The 19,384-nt window shown below is 61.5% G+C and overlaps 1 protein-coding gene across 1 annotated transcript in view; it reads right to left on the reverse strand.

Annotated features, from left to right (window-relative positions):
• Nucleotides 1-645: 645 nt before the first annotated feature.
• NTNG2 (netrin G2) overlaps nt 646-19,384 on the reverse strand; it is a 63,319-nt gene continuing 44,580 nt past the window's right edge. The window contains exons 4-11 of the mRNA XM_047098189.1: nt 14,638-14,810; nt 11,603-11,629; nt 10,609-10,746; nt 7,310-7,384; nt 5,746-5,847; nt 4,084-4,251; nt 2,190-2,324; nt 646-1,600 (exon numbers count right to left, since the gene is read on the reverse strand). Coding sequence (XP_046954145.1) covers nt 1,365-1,600; nt 2,190-2,324; nt 4,084-4,251; nt 5,746-5,847; nt 7,310-7,384; nt 10,609-10,746; nt 11,603-11,629; nt 14,638-14,810 — 1,054 coding nt within the window. The 3' untranslated portion in view covers nt 646-1,364. The remainder of the gene's footprint in view (nt 1,601-2,189; nt 2,325-4,083; nt 4,252-5,745; nt 5,848-7,309; nt 7,385-10,608; nt 10,747-11,602; nt 11,630-14,637; nt 14,811-19,384) is intronic.

Genomic DNA, 19,384 nt, shown 5'->3' on the forward strand with positions numbered 1-19,384 from the left:
AACCACCCAAGGGCAGGACAGACCCAGGGGACCCTCCCATGGCAAAGGGCCTCAGTTGATGGGTCCCATTCTTCAGAGTGTCCTGTCACAACTCCCAGGCTGCCGCTGGGTCCCCTTGGCCACCCCTTGTGTGATCCTTGGGAGGGAAAGGGGAAGCAGAGGGGGGTCCGCTGTGGATTTCATCTACGGATTCCAGCTCGGGGCACTGGAAGGAGGCTGACACTGGGCCTGAGACACGGGTCTGAGAGACAGACCCATCCTGATACATAAATCGGAGCATGGGAGTCAAGCTCGTAGAATGTACCACGTCACTTCACTTTGACTTCTCAGGACATCAATGTCCACCACGTGCTTTTGAATTCAAGGACAGCTGGGGAAAAGTGCCAATAAACTTTGGCCTTTTTCTTTTTTTAAGGGAAAGGAGGAAGACAACCATCTGGGGGAGCCCCTAACACGTGGGTCGCTCCTGGCCAATGGGCGAGAGGGCTCCGCTATCCACACCCGCAGGGAGCAGGGCTGACCGTTGTCATTCACGGAAGGGCCCGGAAGCTGGGGGAAGAGTTTCTCCACGGCTATTTTGGGCTCCTCTTTAAACTCGGAAGCCTGCTGAGCGGACACGAACACAGAAAGAAAACAGCTCCCGGAGGCAGCAGTGAGCAGACTCTTTACTCTGGCGGATTATACACCATCAACCACCTGTTCCGGCTCGTGTCCCCCTGAGAGGGGCCGGTGAATACAAACAAAACTAGTTCTCTACAAAACCAAGTTTCCAGCCTTCCCAACCCTCCTTCCTAACTCCCTCCCCCAGACGGTGAGTTCCTTGGTCACCAGGCCTCACGGAGTCTGGTGGGTTGCAAAGGAAAACAAAGAAAGAAGAGTTGTAGGCAACAGGAGTTCGGGGTCCGCTGGCCTATGGTAAGCCAGGGACAGGCGCAGGGGGTGTCTGCAACAGTCGCATATGTGTGTGTGTGTGTGCGTGTGTGTGTGTTGGGAGGCAGACCTGGAGGTGTTGAGGTGAGAATTTCTCCCCACCCGCTGTCTCACCACCAGCAAAAAAAAAAAAAAAAAAAAAAAAAAAAAAAGGGTGGGGGGCGGCGGGTGATACAAAAGAAAACCTAAGACCCAAATCGCAGGCGGCTGGGGCCAGAGCCCCCACAGCGCCCCCTGCGGCGGCGGAGGGCAGTGCCGGGGCGGGGGCAGGTGCCACTGACCGCGGCGGGAGGAGGCGGGAGGGCTCTGCTGTGTAGCACCTGGGAGCAGCTCGGGCCGCACCCTTCTCGCCGCCCGGCCTCGGGCGCCGGCCCCCGGGCCCTCGAGCCCCCCCAGGGCCGCCCCCCGGGCGCAGGGTCCCCTCCGGGCCGGGCTCAGCAGCCCAGGCGGGCGGCCAGCCCCAGCAGCAGCAGGCAGCCGAGCAGGGTGGCGGGGCGCGGGGCGGTCCCGGGCGCGCGGTCGCAGTCCAGGCCGCCGTCCTCCGCGGCGGGGTCGCAGCGGGGCTGCTCGCAGCGCACGCCGGTGTAGCCGCGCGGGCAGGCGCAGCGCTGGTTCTGCAGGCAGGTGCCGCCGTTCTGGCAGAGCAGCTGGTCATCGTCACACACGTTGGCTGCAGGGCGGAGGGGCGGTTAACGCGGGCGGTGGCCCGGTCCACCCCCGCCCCCCTCGGTGGAGCTTCTGCGACTGGGACGGGCGGGGGGGGGGGGTGGGTGTTGGAGGCCCAGGGCGCCCTTGGTGAGAAACGCCCCAGCGTGGATGGTGACGGTGGCGTCTCCTTCCCGCCACTGCCCTCGGCTCTCCCCGCCTACTGGCCTTGCGACGCACCTGCTCTCTCTCCTCCAGAGCTTTGCACCTGCCTTTCCCTGTGCCAGGAGCGCCCTTCCATCATCCTTCCCAGGCTAGCGCCCACTGTCCTTTCGGTCTCGCCAGGCCACCGCTTGCTCGGACAGCTTCCCACCCTCCCGCTCCGCAAACCCGTCCTCGTCAGCCAAATCCCACCAACCGCCAACTCCGCCTCTGCCTCCGACTCCCCGCTCAACCGGCCCCCAGATCCGCCGCCTCCCGGTTCCCACCTGGCACCGGCTCCATTCCCCGGTCGCCTCGGGCCTCGCCCTCCGCCCCGGGCCCCGCCCCGACACGCCCCTCGGCCGCAAGCCCCGCCCCGACGCCCGTGGCCCCGCCCCCGGCCGCGCACTCACGGTAGCAGCCCTGGCGCCAGTAGTGCGTCGGGAGGCAGTCGTCGCACTTGGGTCCCGCTGCGCCCTCGCGGCACTCGCAGAAGCCGGTCTCGTTGCACCGGTCGTGCACGGAGCCGATCTGGTTGCAGTTACACTCTGGACGGGCACGGGCACGGCGTGCGGTCAGGGCGAGCTGTGGGCGGCCTCCGCACCGACCCCCACCCCGCCCGGCCCCGCATCCCTCCAGCCTGCCCCCCGCCCTTCCCCGGTGATGCACCCCACACCGTGTCCACGTGCGCGCACGGCTGCCCGACGGGCCAGATCTCGAGGGAAGGCGGTAGCATCCATTAGCCACTCCCTCCCCCTGGCCCCGGGGGCAGCCCCAACCCCTCTCTGGGCCTCAGCCTCAGTCTGTGTAACTGGAGGGAGCGCTGAACCTTCCCAGATCCAAAGGGCTTTAAGATCCATGACAGGTGGGAGGAGCCTCATCGGGGCAGGGCATCCGGGTCGAGGGGCTGCTGGGGGAGCAGGGAGCACACAGGGTGGGAGGAGGCCTCCAGCCTCCCTCAGCCCCTTCCCTGTTGGTTTCTTGGCGGGCCTCTGCTCTGTGGGAGGGGGCAAAGGTCCCCACTCTGGGAATCCTTGAAGCAGAGGAGGCAGAGAGAGGCAAGGAGAGAGGAATGTATCCGGGAGGCAGGGAATGCCTCGACTAGGATCGGGAAGCCCCACCCTGTCCCCACAGCTGGCCAGTGTGCCATCGGCGGCACGATTCCATCTGGGTCACTTTAGAGTCGATGGAATTATCTGAAGGCCAATGCCATAATTCAGACTGACCGCTCCAGCCCTGCGGGCAGCCCCTCCTCTGTGAAGCCAGAGCTGACCTGGTGGGCGGAGGATGGGCAGCGGGATGCCAAGGGGGCTGGGCACCCGAGGACGGAGCACCGGCCTCCAGTGGAGACAGAGGCAGGGGTGGTGGGCAGCCCTTCCAGGCTGCTGGGCGCTGGCTGGGGCCTTGGGTCTGGCCTTTTGGGATGGCCTGCCCGGGCCCGGGCCCAGGGCCCCCACAGATTGCTTCTCTACCCCCAAACCAGTCCTGGAGCAGAGTGTGGAGAGAGCAGATGGAGCGCCCCCTGGGTCTTATAAGCTGGGCCTCTGCTTATGAAGCACTGGGGGGCGCCTGGGTGGCTCGGTCGGTTAAGCGTCCGACTTCAGCTCAGGTCATGATCTCACGGCCTGTGAGTCCGAGCCCCGCGTCAGACTCTGTGCTGACAGCCTCAGAGCCTGGAGACACAGATTCTGTGTCTCCCCCTCTCCTGCTCATGCTCTGTCTCTGTCTCAAAAATAAATAAAAACGTTAAAAAATTACAAAAAAATAAAAATAAATAAAAGCACCAGAAGGACTTCGTTGGAAGAAAAGCTTCAGCCACGAAAAATGGGTTGAAAACCTTTGATCTGGAGGCTCCTGGGTGGCTCAGTGGGTTAAGCGTCTGACTCTTGATTTCGGGCTCAGGTCATGATCTCACAGGTTTGTGAGTTCGAGCCCTGCGTCGGGCTCTGCCCTGCCGGTGCAGAGCCTGCTTGGGACTCTCTCTCTCTCTCTCTCTCTCTCCAAATAAATGGACTTAATTAAAAAAAAAACCCTTTGATCTAATCTACTTCTCCATTTTACAAGCAGGGAAACTGAGGCCCGTAGCAAGCTCTAGAACCAGTCTTTGTAACTAGTGGTTCTGCGATTCCAGTGCCTGTGGGAGGTTCCTCATAGAGCGGATTCCGGAGCCTTCTGTCTTTGGAGACGCCCAGCTGACGTCCCCCCCCCCCCCCCCCCCGCCTTCCCGGGGGATTCGGACACAGGGCTCTCGGGACCCCGCCCGGCCCGCCCCACCAGCAGCGCCCAGGCCCGGCCCGAGCGGCTCACCGATGCACACGTTCTCGTCGTCCAGCTCGGCGGAGCCGTTGCGATAGTAGCCCAGGCGGCAGTGCTGGCAGTGCTGGCCTCGCGTGTTGTGTTTGCAGCTGACACACGTCACCACGTTCAGGAAGTCGATGTAGCTGCAGCGGTTGGAGTGGCCGTAACACTCACAGTCTGGGCCGGCCGAGCGTGAGAAACACCACGGGTCAGTGGGCCAAGGGAGACCGGGCCTTCCTGCCACCCCCTGCACCGTGTATTGGGGGAAACTGAGGCACGGGGCGAGGACAGACCAGCCCGGGGCATGCAGGGAGCAGGAAGGTGCCGCGGGCCGCCAACGCTTCCCTGTCCCAACGCGGGAGGAGACAGGAGGACCGGTGTGTTCGCCCAGCCCACGGGTTCCCACCTGGCCCCGGGGGGCAGGGATTCAGGGAGGGCCAGCGGCTCGGAAGGCTGCCCGTGTGATGCCGGGGCGACTGGGAATGATTCATGCAGGGAGGGTGGGTCGCACGGCCAGCGTGAGCGCAGGAAGGACAGAGCCTGGGGGCGCGGCGCTCAGCGCGGCACCCCCCCCCCCCCCCCCGGGTGACTCGGCAAAGGGAAGATGCGTGCATGGCTTCCGGGGCGAGATGGAATGGGCCAGGAGCTTCCTCCACATGCTGCTTTGGAAGATCACTGGACGGAAAACGCCCACCTGCCGGACCTTTTATTATTAGCCTGAGCTGTTCTGCAAACGTGACTGGCACCAGAGGGCCTCCTCTCGCACAGCCCCCTGAGAATGGGTACCGTCTTAGGGTTTGTGCCCCGGACGTCTCTTTCCGCCCCCCTGATAGTCTTGGCCTGGCTTTGGACTCTTACTGCAGGTACACGGTCCCACCCACACCGAGGACAGCCACCTCTGTGCCATCCTGCCGTTTCTCCCAGCCCTCCCCCTGCTCCAGGGACTGGGTGAGTCCCAAGACTGCCGGGCAAGGCATCCCGAAGGCATGGGAATTGGCTCCCCGTCCCAAGAAGGCAGCTATCCCTTGGTGTCCCTCCTAAGGGGCTCAGCACCCCCTCGAACAGGAAAGCCAGCGTGACTGCCCTTGAACGGGCAAGACGCTGGCCGCCCTCCTGAAACACCATCTGTGCATCTCTGGAGGACCGAACCTCCCTTTCGTGATGGGAGAGGAAGGGACTGACGAGGTCTTGGTGGTCAAGGGCATGGGAGACCTTGGAGAAGCGAGCCTCGGAGCTGTGCCCAGGAGGAGGCGGTGGGCCTGCCACACCTTTGGCCTCCTGGACCTGCCCCCTCCGCCTGTCCCCCCCGGGAGCAATGAGAAGGTGAGCTATCTCCCAAGTGTCTCAAGGAGTGGCACCGGTGACCCCTGTGTTCCAGCTCTTGCTTCGACCAAGACGGGCCCCTGGGCTACACCTCCCAGGGGAGCCAGGACAGGCTATTTCTGGAAGCTCCGGTGCCTGCCCTGTGCCTGCCCACTGTGCTTCTGACTCATACCTGCTCCCAGCTCCCTTGGGAGGGAGGACTGAGGGAAGAGAGGCTCGGTTTCACCTTGACCCAGCTACTCCGGGAGGGGTTTCGGAGCCAGGCATGGGTCCTCCGTCTTGTATCACCGATTTCCAGTGCAGGTGGGGGGAGAGGTGGCTGAGTCCAGCCCGGGGCCATCCTCTTACCTTGGAATTCTTCAATGGGCACCACTTCAGCAGATTTGGGCTTGAGCTGGAAAGGTCTGGAGGCCGGGGCAGGGGCGGGGGCAGCAGCAAAGGTGCCCACAACTTGGAGAGACGAGAAATACGCTCTTTCGTCGCCACGGTCCAGCTGCCGAGGGCAGGCTGTCCGAGCCCAGGGAAAGCGCAGCGGAGGGTCCCACGGGGCCCTGGGCACGTTCACCTGCTCAGATCTGAGGGGGCACAGCACATCCGGGAGCCACGCAGAAGCAGCCCTCTGCCTCCGGTGCCCCTTCGGAGACCACTTACACACTCGGCTGGATTAATTCTCCCAAATTACTTCTCTAGCCCCAGCATCCCCCGACAGCATGCTAAGTGCTTTGCTGACGCTGAATGATTTTCTGACTGATTGCGAATATCGCTTAGCTCTCTCCTCTCCTCTCCAAACTCCCGTGGGCATCAAACCCAGAGTGTGCACCTGGCATACGAGGCTCTGGCATCTCCCTTTCTGAAGCAATCCCCACCCCCCGCTCCAGCCACAGCGAGTCCTTTCCTACCCACGGACCCCCCTGCCTGCAGGTGTATCGAGCCATGAACCCAGACAGCACCTGCCTTCCGCATCACAACTCCCTGGGGCCCGGCCCCATCTTTGTGAGTGAGCACGACACTATCCCGGCAGCAAAGTCGGCTCCGCTTCCCTCTGGGAGTCTGCGGTGCCCTCGTCGGTCCCGTCGGGGGCAGGGTAGCGAGGGCTCCAGAGGCCCCATCACCAGGGAGGGAGTCAGGGGCCTCCAGCTGCTGGGAACCGCAGACCCTCACTGGTTGCGGCTCTAGCTCCAGAACTGCCTGCCAGCAGAGGGCGCTCAGAGCCCCGCTCACGGCTCGCGGAGGGGCCCGGGTTGCTGTCCAGACAGGCTTTCGGACCTAACGTCCAGGGAGCAGGTGAGCTGGGCTGGGAACGGCCTCCCGACTTGGAGGGTCGGGCAGAGCCCCCGTGTGCTTCAAGTGAACGTCCATCGAGGCTACAAACGAGCCTGTGCATGTCTCCTCCCCCTGCTGTGGGACACTGAGGCTCTGGGCTTGGTATCGACACCATCGACGGCGCCCCCTGCCCCGTTGGGGGGATCCCACCGCCAAGCCTTTGCCCCGGCTGGTCCCGCCGCCACCTGGGATGCGCTCTCTTCCTTCATCCACCGGTAGTCAGCCCCTGGGTCTGAGTCCGCCACCCCATTCCTGCAGGAGGGCCTGACCCTCTCCGAACTCCCCTCCCTGCCCTGGGGGGTCCTGTAGCTGACAGTGGCAGGGCAGGATTCCCGTGGTCAGGGCAGAGTCCCCACTTAGCCCCAAAGCCCATGGGGGGAGTGTAGGATTAACAGGGGTTGCGTCACACTGGATCCCTCTAAGAAGGTGAGCGCTGGGGTGTGAGCAGATGGCTCTCCGAGGCCCCTCCCCTCAGCTCCCGAGGGCCGGGCCACCCCCCCCCCCCCCGCCCGCATCCCGGCACCTACACCTGCTAACTCCGCTACATAGGGAGGGGCCTGCGGTCTAAGGAACTTTCCCGCCCCCATACCTTCTGCACTGGAGGGCATCTGGGGCCCGGGGGAGCTCTCCCCGAGGGGGGCAGCTGTAGATGGCCTGATCCACTCTTGGGGGGAAGAAAAGGAGAAACCCAGTTATGCGACAGGTGGGGCTGGGGGATTTGGGGGGCACCCGGAGTCATCACACACCCATAGGACCCTTAGCAGAAGCAGCACGGTCTACACTGGCAAAGTGGAACTGGGTCCAGCGTCTACACCTACTACAGCCTGTGACCTGAAGCCAGAGAAGAGGGGGGCGGGGCTGAGCCTGAGAACCTGCACACTTTGGGCCGTCCTTTCTTCGGCGGGACACCTGATTATACGACCCTTCTGCCCTCCCTGTGTTGTCCCCGAACCTACTGAGGGTAGAGAGGGATCCAGTCCCGTATTTGGGCGCAGACCTTTCTGTGCCAAAGTCCCTGGCTGATGGCTGTAAAGGGGAGCAGGGGTCATCAAACGCGTCCAGAACGGTCTTTGAAGGCTGCCTGTCCGACACCAACGCGGGGACCGGAGCCCCTCCACCATCTGACCCGCCCTCCCCAGCCCACAGCGTGGGCCCATTTTCGCCAGGGACCGCGATGCGAGTCAACCCCCAGGGTCGCCGTGCCCGTCCCCAAGACTAAGCGGCCACAAAGCGGGGGAAGCGGGCAGGGCTGGCGAAGGCAAGGCATGGCTCTGCACTGAATTTCAAAAGACAAACCCAGAGGGACAGGGGAGAAATCGGATTCTTTCCACTTCTTAAAGGGATTACGCACGATGCCGGCTGGTGGGGAGAGACAGAAAATCTACCAGCTAAAAAGTGCAGGAGACCTTCCAGCTGGGCGCTGGGAGCCTTTGGGCATCGAATCGACATTAATACGGGGCTCAGCGAGGAGAGAAGGCTGCAGGACCCAAATTGGCAAGGGCTTAATTAGAGCCGAAACAAAAGCAGCCCCGGAGCCTTTTTGCTTTAGAGCCTTTCTCCCACCACCCTCTGCGGGCGAGGATTAGTGGTCCTGAGCAGCTCTTCCTGCCCCACAGCCTCTGCCCTCCAGACAGCTAGACATCGGCAAGACGGAGAAACGCCTGGGCCAGAGGGTCACGGGCCCAGCTGGACTCCGGTCAAAGAGTCTGAAGCACCTGTCGGGAGGCACGTGGGGAGACTCAGGACCTTTCTGGGGGCTGGGAGCCGGGGGCAAGAAAGACCCCTGGCTGGGCTCCCCGGGACACGCTCAGGTGCGCGGGCAGAACGGTCTCACCGCGGCCTGTGTCGTGTGCCAAGGCCAGATGGAGGTCCCTTCTGTTCCTTGGGAATCAGGGAATGGCTCCAGCTGGGGGGGGGGGGGGTTTGGGGTGGTGCTGGGTGGCTGTGGAGGCAGCTATCTCTCCTCTGGAGTCGGTGAGCCCCGAGTTCGAATCCTCCCTGCGCGTCTCTGTAATCCTATTTATTACCTTGAGCGGCTGCCTCTTTCTTTCTTCTCAAACAGCTTTATTGAAGTATAGTTTACGTGCCATGAACTCCACCTGCTTCTTCCCAAGCCTTAACATCCTCACCTGTGGGACCAGGAACTAACGGTCCTGTCCCCTCGGAACTGTGGGCCCAGAAGTCCACACTCCGCCAACCGGAGGGACCGTCATTATTAGTGGGGGTCCACGTACATGGGGCCCAGGGAGGGCACAGGCTTCAGCTGCTAGGAGGAGCGATGACCTCCGAGACACGGGCTGCTGGGGTCACTGACTGTCACGCTGGAGCCACCTCCTGCCCCAAAGCGCCCTGCCACCCTCACTGGGGTCACCACTCAAGCTGACCACGACCCACTGAATGTTTGAGGAGTGCGCCTTCTCACCACCTGGGTCCCGGGGACCCTCGTGATTCGCACCCCCCTCGCCTGGCTCGCCGCCCTGATCTGAGCCTCTCTCAACCTCCCAGCCGTGCGGCTTGCCCTGAACCGCGTGCACCAAATCCGAAGCAGCTCAGAAAATGGGTTCAAGGTTACTCCGTATGTGTGTGTGCGCGCGTGTGTGCGCCCGGTCCCCACCCAGACAGACCACTGTTTGCAGGCAGACACAGCACCCGCTATAGCGAATTTTGCTCCCGTATCCCCATCACAGACGTTGCAAAATCAAGCAAAAGCCTCAGGCGGCCAGCTTATGTCCTGGCATTCCCAGCATGGACCCAGCCTTCACCCCAAAGAGGACCCCTGGGCCAGGAGGCTCCCCTGTAACTCCTGAATCTCCTGACCAGCCCCTGCCTCCTGCAAATACCGCCCTCCCCGTGGAGAAGGGCAGAAATCAAGAGTGTGTGTGTGTGGGGGGGGGTGTCACCCTCTGGGTCCCATGGAGGAGCTGAGCCAGATGGCCCAAGAACAAGGGGGACTTTTCCTCCGCAGGTCCGTGTGCAGAGGAAGGAAGGGTCACGGCACCGTCCAAGGAGCGAGGAGCCCCTGCCGTCTCCTCTCTGCTGGGGCTCACTGCCGAGCTCCCCTTCCCAGCCGGGACCAGGGAGAATTCCCTCGGCCACGTCCTCCTGGCACCCTCCGGGAAGGATGGATCGTTTCGGACTCCTGGCATTTGCAGTGGGCGGGGACAGGACATTTCCAGCACCCCAGGCCTCGAATACACACCAATCCCAACTTCGGAGGGGAATTCGAACCAGAGAGCGGGTGTCTCCGAGCCTGTCCGTCGCTGCGGACCCCTAAGAGTGGCTGCTCCGGTTGACGCGGTGTGGGATGCTCGCCCTGGCCTAGCCCTGCCCCCCGCCCCTCCCCACGCAGCCCAGAAAAGCCCAACAGTCCCTACTCTAAAAACCCGGGCCCAGAGGTGCCCTCCTGCCTCGCTGATCAGAGAAGCTCTTCCTCTTGGCTCAGTCTGTGCTGTGCACTCCCAGGGGTCGGCTGCCGAGGCGCCGGGGGCACAACAGGGTGCGGGGTGGCGGCGCCTGGGGCAGAGCACTGAGGCAGGAGCCCCCCTGGGAGACAGGCTTTGGGCGCACTTCGTGTGGCCTGGATGTCACTAGGCCCCTCCCCCGGTTCCTCGGTCACCCCGTTCTCTCGGCCATGCTGGTCTCGGGGATCCTCCTGAGCTGTGCTTTGGGGGGCAGGAGGTAGAAGGGTCCAGGCTAAAGTGAGCCCCAGATCCCCTGGCTGGGGCCCAGTAACAGATGGGCCCGGACGGCCTGGAGGCCCCTCAGCCCCACACTCTCGTGGCTCTAGGGTCTAGTGTTCTCTAGTCTAAGAGCCAAGCTCCTATAGCAGGTGCACATCACAGAGGTGGGGGAAAGGCCGGGACAGCTGGGCCATAGCTGGGCACCCACCTGCGGGCTGTGGGGTGCTGGGGGCCCCGGGGCCCCGCGCAGCAGATGTGGAGAGGGCAAGAGTGCTGGGGGCCCCTCTCATGGCCACGGTGGCCACAGGGGCTTTGGGGATGGGGTCCTTCCGGGGCCTACCGATGCCTGGCAAGAGATGAGAAGGGGAAGAGAGGGTGGGAAGTTGGCGGGGACGGGGAGTTGGCGGGCGTGGGGGGTCGGCGGGGATGAGGGGTTGGTGGGGATGGGGGCAACGCAGCAACTTCCGGCCTCACTGAGCCGGCCAGCATCCCCTCCAGAATCCAGCTTCCTCTGCCGCAGGGAACGGCCCAGGGTGGGCTGTGGCCCCGCTCAAGCATGTCTGAAACGGGAGGTGTGCCAGTGGCTGACTCGACACCGGTCAGTCCCCTCCTGCTAACTCTAAAAGCAGATGGCGCTACCCACCTGGGGGGAGGGTGCCAGGATTCAATGAGGTCCTGGAAGGACCCTGCGTAGCTGGTGCCTGGTGCTGTGAGGGCTTGAGAGCCGGTGGCCTGATGATGGACGTGAGGATGACACTCACGCCCACCCCTCCCTTCCCCCCCTCCCCCTCGGGCCTGAGCTGGATCCCAGCTTACCTGTCCCAGCCTCACGGGGCTCGGGGGACTTCTGCCACTGGCCAAGAACAAGGGACCCCACCCCCCCGACTCTTGCCCGGCAGGAGAGGGAGACACGGGAGGGGGTGGTTCACCCAGGGGCTGCGGGGACCCTTTCCAAAGCAGCACTAACCAGGAAGCTCGAGGGAAGAAATGGGAGATGTGCTGGCTGCAGGCCACAGCACAGGGGACAGGAGAGGCAGGCGGAGGTGAGAAGTGAACGGGGGGGGGGCAGTTAGAAGTGGGGAGAGGCCGGCGGCCACGGGCCGGGGAAGCCCCTTCTTTTCTCTCCAGTTCTTGCCAGGAGTCGCAAAGAGGCTCGGGCCCCAGGGGCCGTCCCCAGGGCAGCGGGCTCGGAGCGTACTTACTGCCAACAGCAGAGCCTGCGGCGGCACCTGTGGGGAGAGAAGGAGGGTCACCGGGCCTCTGGCCACCTCCTCCCTGCACAGGAGGGGATGGCGGGGCTGGGGGAAGGAAACCTGGAGGCGATGATCCCACTTCATCCTGAGCCCTGAGAGGGAGGGGCCGCCTTAGCCCATTTTGCAGATGCAGAAATGAAGTCTCAGAGCCGTGACTTAACCCCGGGGCACCTGCTGGTAAGTGTCAAACGCTCCACTGGGGGCTTCACCCGCACCCTCTTCTTTGATTTTGGACTCTCAGGTCCTGCCGTGCAGGTGGGGGCCTTTCTTCGGCGGTGCCACCAGGCACAGGCCACCAGGGAGAAAGCACCGCGTGGGTTCCCGTCTGGGGACATGTGGACGTGGCCGAATGACTCATTGAAAAATAATCGTAGCAGCTGCTATGTGCTGAATGCTTGCTATGTGCCAGGCACGTGCCCAGCACGGCCCCCATGGGGGCCTTTTAGTCCCCACACAACCCCACAGGGCTTTGGGATGGGCCTGATTCCACGGATCAGGAAATGGGGCTCCGGGTGAAACAGCCTGTCCGAGGCCATAGGGCTGTGAGTGGCAGAGGCCCTTCTGTCCGTGCGTGCCCGCGCCCCGGGGCGGGTGATGGAGGTGTAGGTCATGGTCTGACCCGGGGAGTCTGGAGATACCATGGTAAGAATCATCAGCACCGGAGGGAAGGAGCTGATGTCAGGCTTCCCCCCGCCCACCCCCGACCAGGTGTTCCGGAAGAAAGAACAGGGGCAAGGATGCCCCTTGGAACACTGGGAGGCCCTCCAGGGGGGAGGCTGTGGTGTGGAGAGTGGGGTATGACCACCCCCCCCCCCGCCCCCAGTGAGCCCTGCAGGACAGCTAGGGACAGATCAGGGGACCCCTGATCTCAGAGGGCCTTGTAGGGGGGCGTGCGAGCTGGGCTAGGATTCTGAGGGCCTGGGGGTGGGGTGTGATGAGGGGAGGGGGGCACCCTGGTGAGGAGCGCCCTTTGCTTGCAGAGGGGAGGGGACTGGAGGGCCCCTGAGGGGAGGGCCACTATTGCAGCAGCAAGGGAGGAGATGGGGAGCCAGAGCTGGTGGTGGTGGAGGGGAAGGTCCAGAGTCAGGGGTGACCCCCCCAGACTTTCAGCTTGGCTCCCTGGGTGCTGGTGCCATTTACTGAGATGCAGACGTTGGGGGGGGGGGGGGTGAGGGCAAAATTAGCCTGGGAGTGACTTGTTTCTGTCTGTGTCTTGGGGGCTGTTTTCTTCTCGTTGTCCTAGAGAAGGTGGGGGTCCCAGGGGCGGGGACAGCGTTAGGCTGGGGATACTAGAATCTCCAGCCTCATCTCTGCTCCTGGGTATTCCAGAAGAAACCCCTCCTTCCCCAGGGGCGGGGTGGGACTCTGGGGAAGCGGGGACCAGCTCCAGGAGCTCCCCAAAATCAAGGGGCTTCACCTGCCCCTGCAGGATGGAGGGGAGAGGGTCCAGAGGCAAAGCCTGGCGTGTGTGTGTGTGTGTGTGTGTGTGTGTGTGTGTGTGCGCGCGTGCCCGTTGCTGGCTGGACAGAGCAGGTGGCCTGCAGGTCTGAGCAGGTCTGTGAGACTGTCAGTGCCTCGTCAGGAGACTCCGGCAGATCCTTCCAGGTGGAGGATGGAGAGGAGGTGGGGCAGAGAGCAGGGATGGGGAGGCCAGCAGGACAGATATAGGGAGGCAGACTGCCAGTCAGAGAGGGAGGTGACAGCCACTAAAGAAAGGCCTCAAGAACCGGTTCCAACAAAGAGATGGGTCGGGCACCTGGTGGGGAGGGAGCCGGGCGGGGCGGCTGTCAGCGCCCAGAGCTCTGGGCGCCTTTGAAGGCCCAGAGTGCTGTGAGTGCCTGGCAAGTCAGACCTTCAAAGGCCTGTCGCCCAGCACAGGCACGACATGCCTGTCACGGCCTCGCTGTGAGGCCTCCAGCTTTGATCAGCCTAAAGTCACATAAATCTTTCACGTTGGCGGAGGGAGGGCACCAATGGAGGGGCTCCTGCGGGGGCGCCCGGGCGGGCAGGTGGGCGGGTGGCCCCGGGGCGGGACGCCCAGTGGCGGGCACATAGCTCGCTGCTGGACTAAGGCTGCTGGGCCTCAAGTCTGCTCATCTAGAGAACGGGGGTAATAATAATCCCGCCCTCGGGGCAGAGTGAGAGCTGATTCAGAAGCTGTGCCTTTGTGCGTGGTGCGGCGTCTCTACCGCAGCTCGGGGGCTCCCTGGGATTCGTCATGTCATGAAAGCAGCCATGGATTATGCTGGGGGTCCCTGGTGAGTGGGGTCCCCCGACCGGTGCTCACGATGTAGGCCCCAAGGGATGGGCACGCCCCAAGGAACACGTTCCCGGCCCGGGAGGCTGAGCCCGGAGGAGAGGACTGGGCAGAGAGCGAAGGCGGGGAAGCCTGCGGGGATCTCAGGCCAGGGCCTCAAAGGACCGCCCTGGAGAATGGGCTAATAGGAGACCCGCTTCCAGGAGCGAATCTGAGGGTCGTGGTGACCACGCAGCGTGCGGTGCCCGTGTGGCCGGTTGTACATGCCCCACGGACGCCGGGTATGAGGGGCGGTGCTGAAAATCACGGCCAGGAGGGAGGGAGGGGCCTCCACCACCCTCCTCCTGACACCCTGTGGTGCCTTCTCTCCAGCCCGCAGGGCCCAGAAGGGGAAGGACGAGTCGCTCAGCTGGGGTTTCCCTGTGGCCGGGCCCAGAAGGGGGGGGGGGTTCGGTTCCTGCAGGAGGCAGGCGGGTCTTACTTACAAGGCCTGACGCTGGCGAGCCGCGGAAGACGCGGGGGCGCGAGTGTACGTGCACGCACGCTCGCGTGTGCGTGCACACGGCCGCACGCGTGTCTGTGCGCACGTGTGCTCACGTGTGCGTGCGCGACCCACGGCCCGCCCCCCCCCCCCAGGTTGAAGGGCGGGAGGGGCCACAGCCTCGCCGGCTGGGGGCGGGTGGGGGGCACCGCTGGGGGGCGCTGTGGCCGCTCGGCCCTTACGTACACGCGTTGGGAGAGCCGTGGGGCAGCGGCAGGTAGGAGCCGGCGCGCCAGGACCGCGTGCGGAAGTTCCTCTTGCACTTGCCGCAGTCGGGGCCCGTGGTGTTGTGTTCACACTCACACTGCAGGCTGCCCTCGCGCACGGAGCACAGGCTGGCGTGCAGGTTGCACTTGCACCTGGGGGGACACGGAGGGCCAGAGAGGTCAGTGCACGTCGGGGGCAGGCGGGCAGGGCCCCGGGGAAAGGAGAGCGCGGCCAGGAGGCTAGCACCCTCCTTCAGGAGCGCAAAATCCACCCCCCCCCCACCCGGTCCGCTCCCCTCGCTGATGGTGTTTGCAGGGCCTTCCTGCATCTCAGGGCAGGCTCACGCGGCGACCTTGACGCAGACGCTGTATCCTCATCATCTTTGCTCGTGACGGAGGCAGGTTGGCGGGCGACAAGAGCCGCTCACCAGCCCTCCCCACGCAGGCCAGGTTCCCCCGCCCCCCCCCCCGGCCCCGGGCTGCACCCCTGCTCCCCGCCTCCGCCCACGCCCTTGAGGGCAGATGGAGAGAACCCCCGCTCCCCAACCCCCGGTCGGTTCATCCACACATGTATTATTCATTCGTTCATTCAAATATTTATAGGCAACTCATTATTCTGAAATCCGGTAAATAAAGGGAGGGAGTCAGGCATGTCCTGTCTGTCCTGTGTAAACTGTACCTCCGGGTAACCAAATGTGGGATGAGGGGATGTTTCTTTTTATAGAAGCATCCCAGCTAACAACGGGAGAAGAAAGCAGGACTAGAAGGCCACCGTGGAGCAGCCCTCACTCCATGCACGGCTCTGGGCTCTGGGCTCTGAGCGTCCGCAGCCTGCAACCTCACAAGAGGCGGCCGGCGGGACGAGGCTTCCCAAGGGAAGGACACACGGGACCCCGAAAGCGATCTCAGCCAAACAAACGGAGCTCGAATCTGATCAAGCCAGCTGATCAAGCCGGCTATGAATTTGCAGGAACTACCAAGGACCGAGAAACACACTAAGGAACACCAGCGGGACGCAGTCAGCCAAATCCGGACAGAGGGGACTCCGGAAGTGACGAGCCAGGTTCTTTACCGGATGAACTACAAGGGGGCAAAACGTGATGGTGGGGGGGGGGGACCTAGACCAAGAGAGGCCTCAAAGGCATCAACCGAAGGCAGGGCGAGGACCTCATCTGAATCTTGGTTCAAACAACCTCTAAACTCAAACAAGCAAATACTATGTCCGTTCACGAGACAGCTGGAAATTTGAAGACTGTATCTGACGATCTGAAATTAACGTTGATTAGGCGCGGCCATGGTGTTGGGGTTCTAGTTCTTTAAAGTCCTTATCTTTTCGAGACACAAGCCGAAGTCTTCACAGATGAAATTATCTGGTGTCTGGGATTTGCTTCGGAATAGCACGGAAAGGAGGCACGTGGCCCGAGACACCGATGAAACCAGAGAGGCCACGAGTTGCTAACTGCCAACGTTGGGTGACAGGTATATGGTGGTGTTAGTTTCGCATGCATGCTGCAAATCCTGCGTGACACAAAGGAAGCAAGAGTGCTCTAGATTCTGATACGGGAAGATTTCCAAGGAGTATTGTCAATGCGTGTAAAAAGCAAATTGCAGAATGCTGCGTGTAGCAGAATCCTGTTTTTATTAAAATGTGCAAAATAACATATGTATATATAGGGTCCCTGTTACGTGCCAGGCTCTGGGCTGGGAACAGAGAACGGAATGGTCAACAAAGCAGGTGGGGTCCCTGCCCCGGTGGAGTATAGAGTCTAGGAGGGCAATGATTGACACATCAGTGATGGGGGAGGGGGGAATTTCAGGGCAGTGAAGCCGTTCTGTGTGGCACTGTCATGGTGGATGCAGGACACTGGGCATTTGTCCAAACCCACAGTGCTGATAATGACACTGAGACTGAGCCCTGATGTAAACCTGCGGCTCTGGTTAATAATAATAACAAGGCACCACTGCTCATCGGCTGTAACAAATGCAACACATGTAACAAAAAAAAGCTGTTGCACATGGTGTATTGGGGGGGTGCTGTGTACAGGGAGACAGGGGGTATTTGGAACTCTCTCCACCACGGGCTCAATTTTCCATAAGCCTAAAACTGCTCTAAAACCCAAAGTCGATGAATTTAACAACGGTAATCGTGCAAATCTTTAATTAATGGCAATGGTTATCGGGGGCCCAAGCATCATACCCAGGAGGGGGTATCATGGCGGGAGGGGGTCCTAACTTCGTCTTGGGGGAGGAGGATGGGCTTCCAGGAAGAAGGGTTTTAAGCTGAAGCCTGAAGGCGGATCAAGCGTTTGCGAGGCAAGGAGGAGATGCTATTAATACAATGTTATATTACATGTGTCATTAAAGGCTATTTCAAACCGTGGGGAATGTTCCTAATACAAATGAAAAGACCACGCTCACAGAGTACGTACCGTGGGCCAGACCGCATCTCATCCAAGGCTTTAATGACCACGGGAGTTGGCCCCACTGTCACCTTCATTTTACGGACCAGGAAAAGGAGGCCCAGAGACGTTAAGTATCTCGCCCAGAGTCACAGGCTGCCCAAAGATACGCCTGCGACTGGAACTCAGCGATACTCAACTCCAGAGTCGCACAGGCGAATATGGGGTAGGACGTGGATCGGAAACAAGCAGGTTACTGAGCTGTACGTGAGAAGAGTTATAAGCTGACTGTGTCCCCTAAATCCACATGTTGAAGGCCTAGCCATTCGTGCGACCATGTGTGGACACGGGGCCTTGAGGGAGTAATTAAGGTTAAATGAGGTCATAAAGGTGGGGCTCTGGGGGCCTCCAGGGAGGAAGGACACCAGAGCTCTCTCCCCACCGAGTAAGGACACCTGAGCAGTCGGTCGTCTGAGCCAGGAAGTGGGGCCTCACCAGAAATCAACCCTGCCTGCGCCCTAATCATGGGCCTCGAGCCTCCAAAACTGTCCGGAGAGCGAGTGTCCGTTGTGTAACCCAGCCAGTCTGTGGGGTTCGGTTACGGCGGCCCAGGAGGACTGACACACGCAGCCTCCGGTTACACTCAAAGTACATCTATCCACACCCAAACCACCGACAGAAAGGGCACCTGGGCATCACTGTGGTTGTCCCAGGTCGGGAGGGGATGGGATGATGAATGGTTTCTATTTTCTTCTCTGTCACTTGGCACGTTTTCTACACTATCGTGAGCAGGTATTACATCTATAAGCAGATGACAAACGTTAGTTTAAACCAGGCAGTCAGGGGTGGGGAGGGGCTGGTTGCTGAGCTCACACAGGCCCTTCCTCTGGGGGAGAAGTGGGTCCTTCAGGTCTCAGGGGGGCTGTTTGGGAAACCCTGTTCCCAGTCACCTACCTCCCGCTGTTTGTGACTCAAGTCTCGGGTCCAAGGACAGGGACGCCTGAGTGGGTCTGTCGGCTCAGCTCACGATCTCTCAGTTCGTGAGTTCGAGCCCCGCGTCGGGCTCTGTGCTGACAGCTCAGAGCCTGGAGCCTGTTTCGGATTCTGTGTCTCCCTCCCTCTCTGCCTCTCCCCTCCTTGCGTTCTGTCTCTCTTTCTCTCTCAAAAATAAATAAACATTAAAAAAAAAAAAAAGAATTCTGATGCAGACAAAGGCGCTGTCCCTGGTGTTAGCAGGTCTGAAGGCTGTATTCTTTTATTTTATTTATTTATTTATTTTTAATGTTTATTCTTGAGAGAGACAGAGTGTGAGCAGGGGAGGGGCAGAGAGAGAGGGAGACGCAGAATCGGAAGCAGGCTCCAGGCTCTTAGCCGTCAGCACAGAGACCGACGCGGGGCTCGAGCTCGCGACCCTGGGATCATGACCTGAGCTGAAGTCAAGAGTTGGACACAACCGGTTGAGCCACCCGGGTGCCCCAAGCTTATATTCTTTCAACTCCTGCTCCCCCGCACAGCCTGGGCCCTGACCCTGTCGAGATTCTACTGCAGCTCAGAGCTGAACACACGCAGCCTGAAGAAGCCCGTTCGCTCTTTCTCCGGAGCTCCAAACCACAGCCGCGTACGCACCGTGGGCCCACCATGGGCTCTGCTCCCAGAAAGGCACAGGGACACGGGCAGGCACCTGTCGGCATTGGTGACTCTTCCTCCTGGGGACACTAGACCCCAGAGACAGTCCCTGGCAAAGAGAGGTCCTGTGCTTAAGCTTACCGGTCAGCACATACGCTTCCCTAATGCCAACACCCTTCTCCCACCCCCCCCCAACATACAGCGCGCATTAGCGAATCACAGGCTCTGACAAGTTCTGCAGGAAAGAAAACCTGTCTTTGCCTAGCAAAAGTTTGTTTGCAGAGTGTATTTGACCTCAGAAGATTTTTTTTTTCCCCTTCTGAATTCCTACTGAACATCCCACTGTACTAGCTGGAGAGGAACACCCCAGCTGTGTGGAACCAGGAATGTGTTCCATGCCTCTGGTCTGAGGACGGGATATTTTTAGGTATCAGCTACCTAAAGAAACGATGGCCACCTCAACTTTGGGTGATAACACCGACCTTGGCCTGTTCAGAATGCACAAAGACCAGCTGAAGCTGAGAAGCGTATGGTAACGAGGGTAGCAGGGGGTCTGGGGTGTCAGGGCTGGACATTCCTGTGGGGTCCAGGCTGGGGAGAAGCCAAGGCCACGTAGCCGGCTCCCCCGGACCGCATCCTGACCCCAGCTCCGCCCCAGTCCCGTGCTGGCCCCTCCCACACGCCTCCTCCCCCACAGCTGTC

Source organism: Lynx rufus, unplaced genomic scaffold (genome assembly GCF_022079265.1).
Source record: "Lynx rufus isolate CCGP_SWC_20201006 ecotype Redwood Valley unplaced genomic scaffold, mLynRuf1.p SCAF_44, whole genome shotgun sequence".
Taxonomy (NCBI): Eukaryota; Metazoa; Chordata; class Mammalia; order Carnivora; family Felidae; genus Lynx; species Lynx rufus.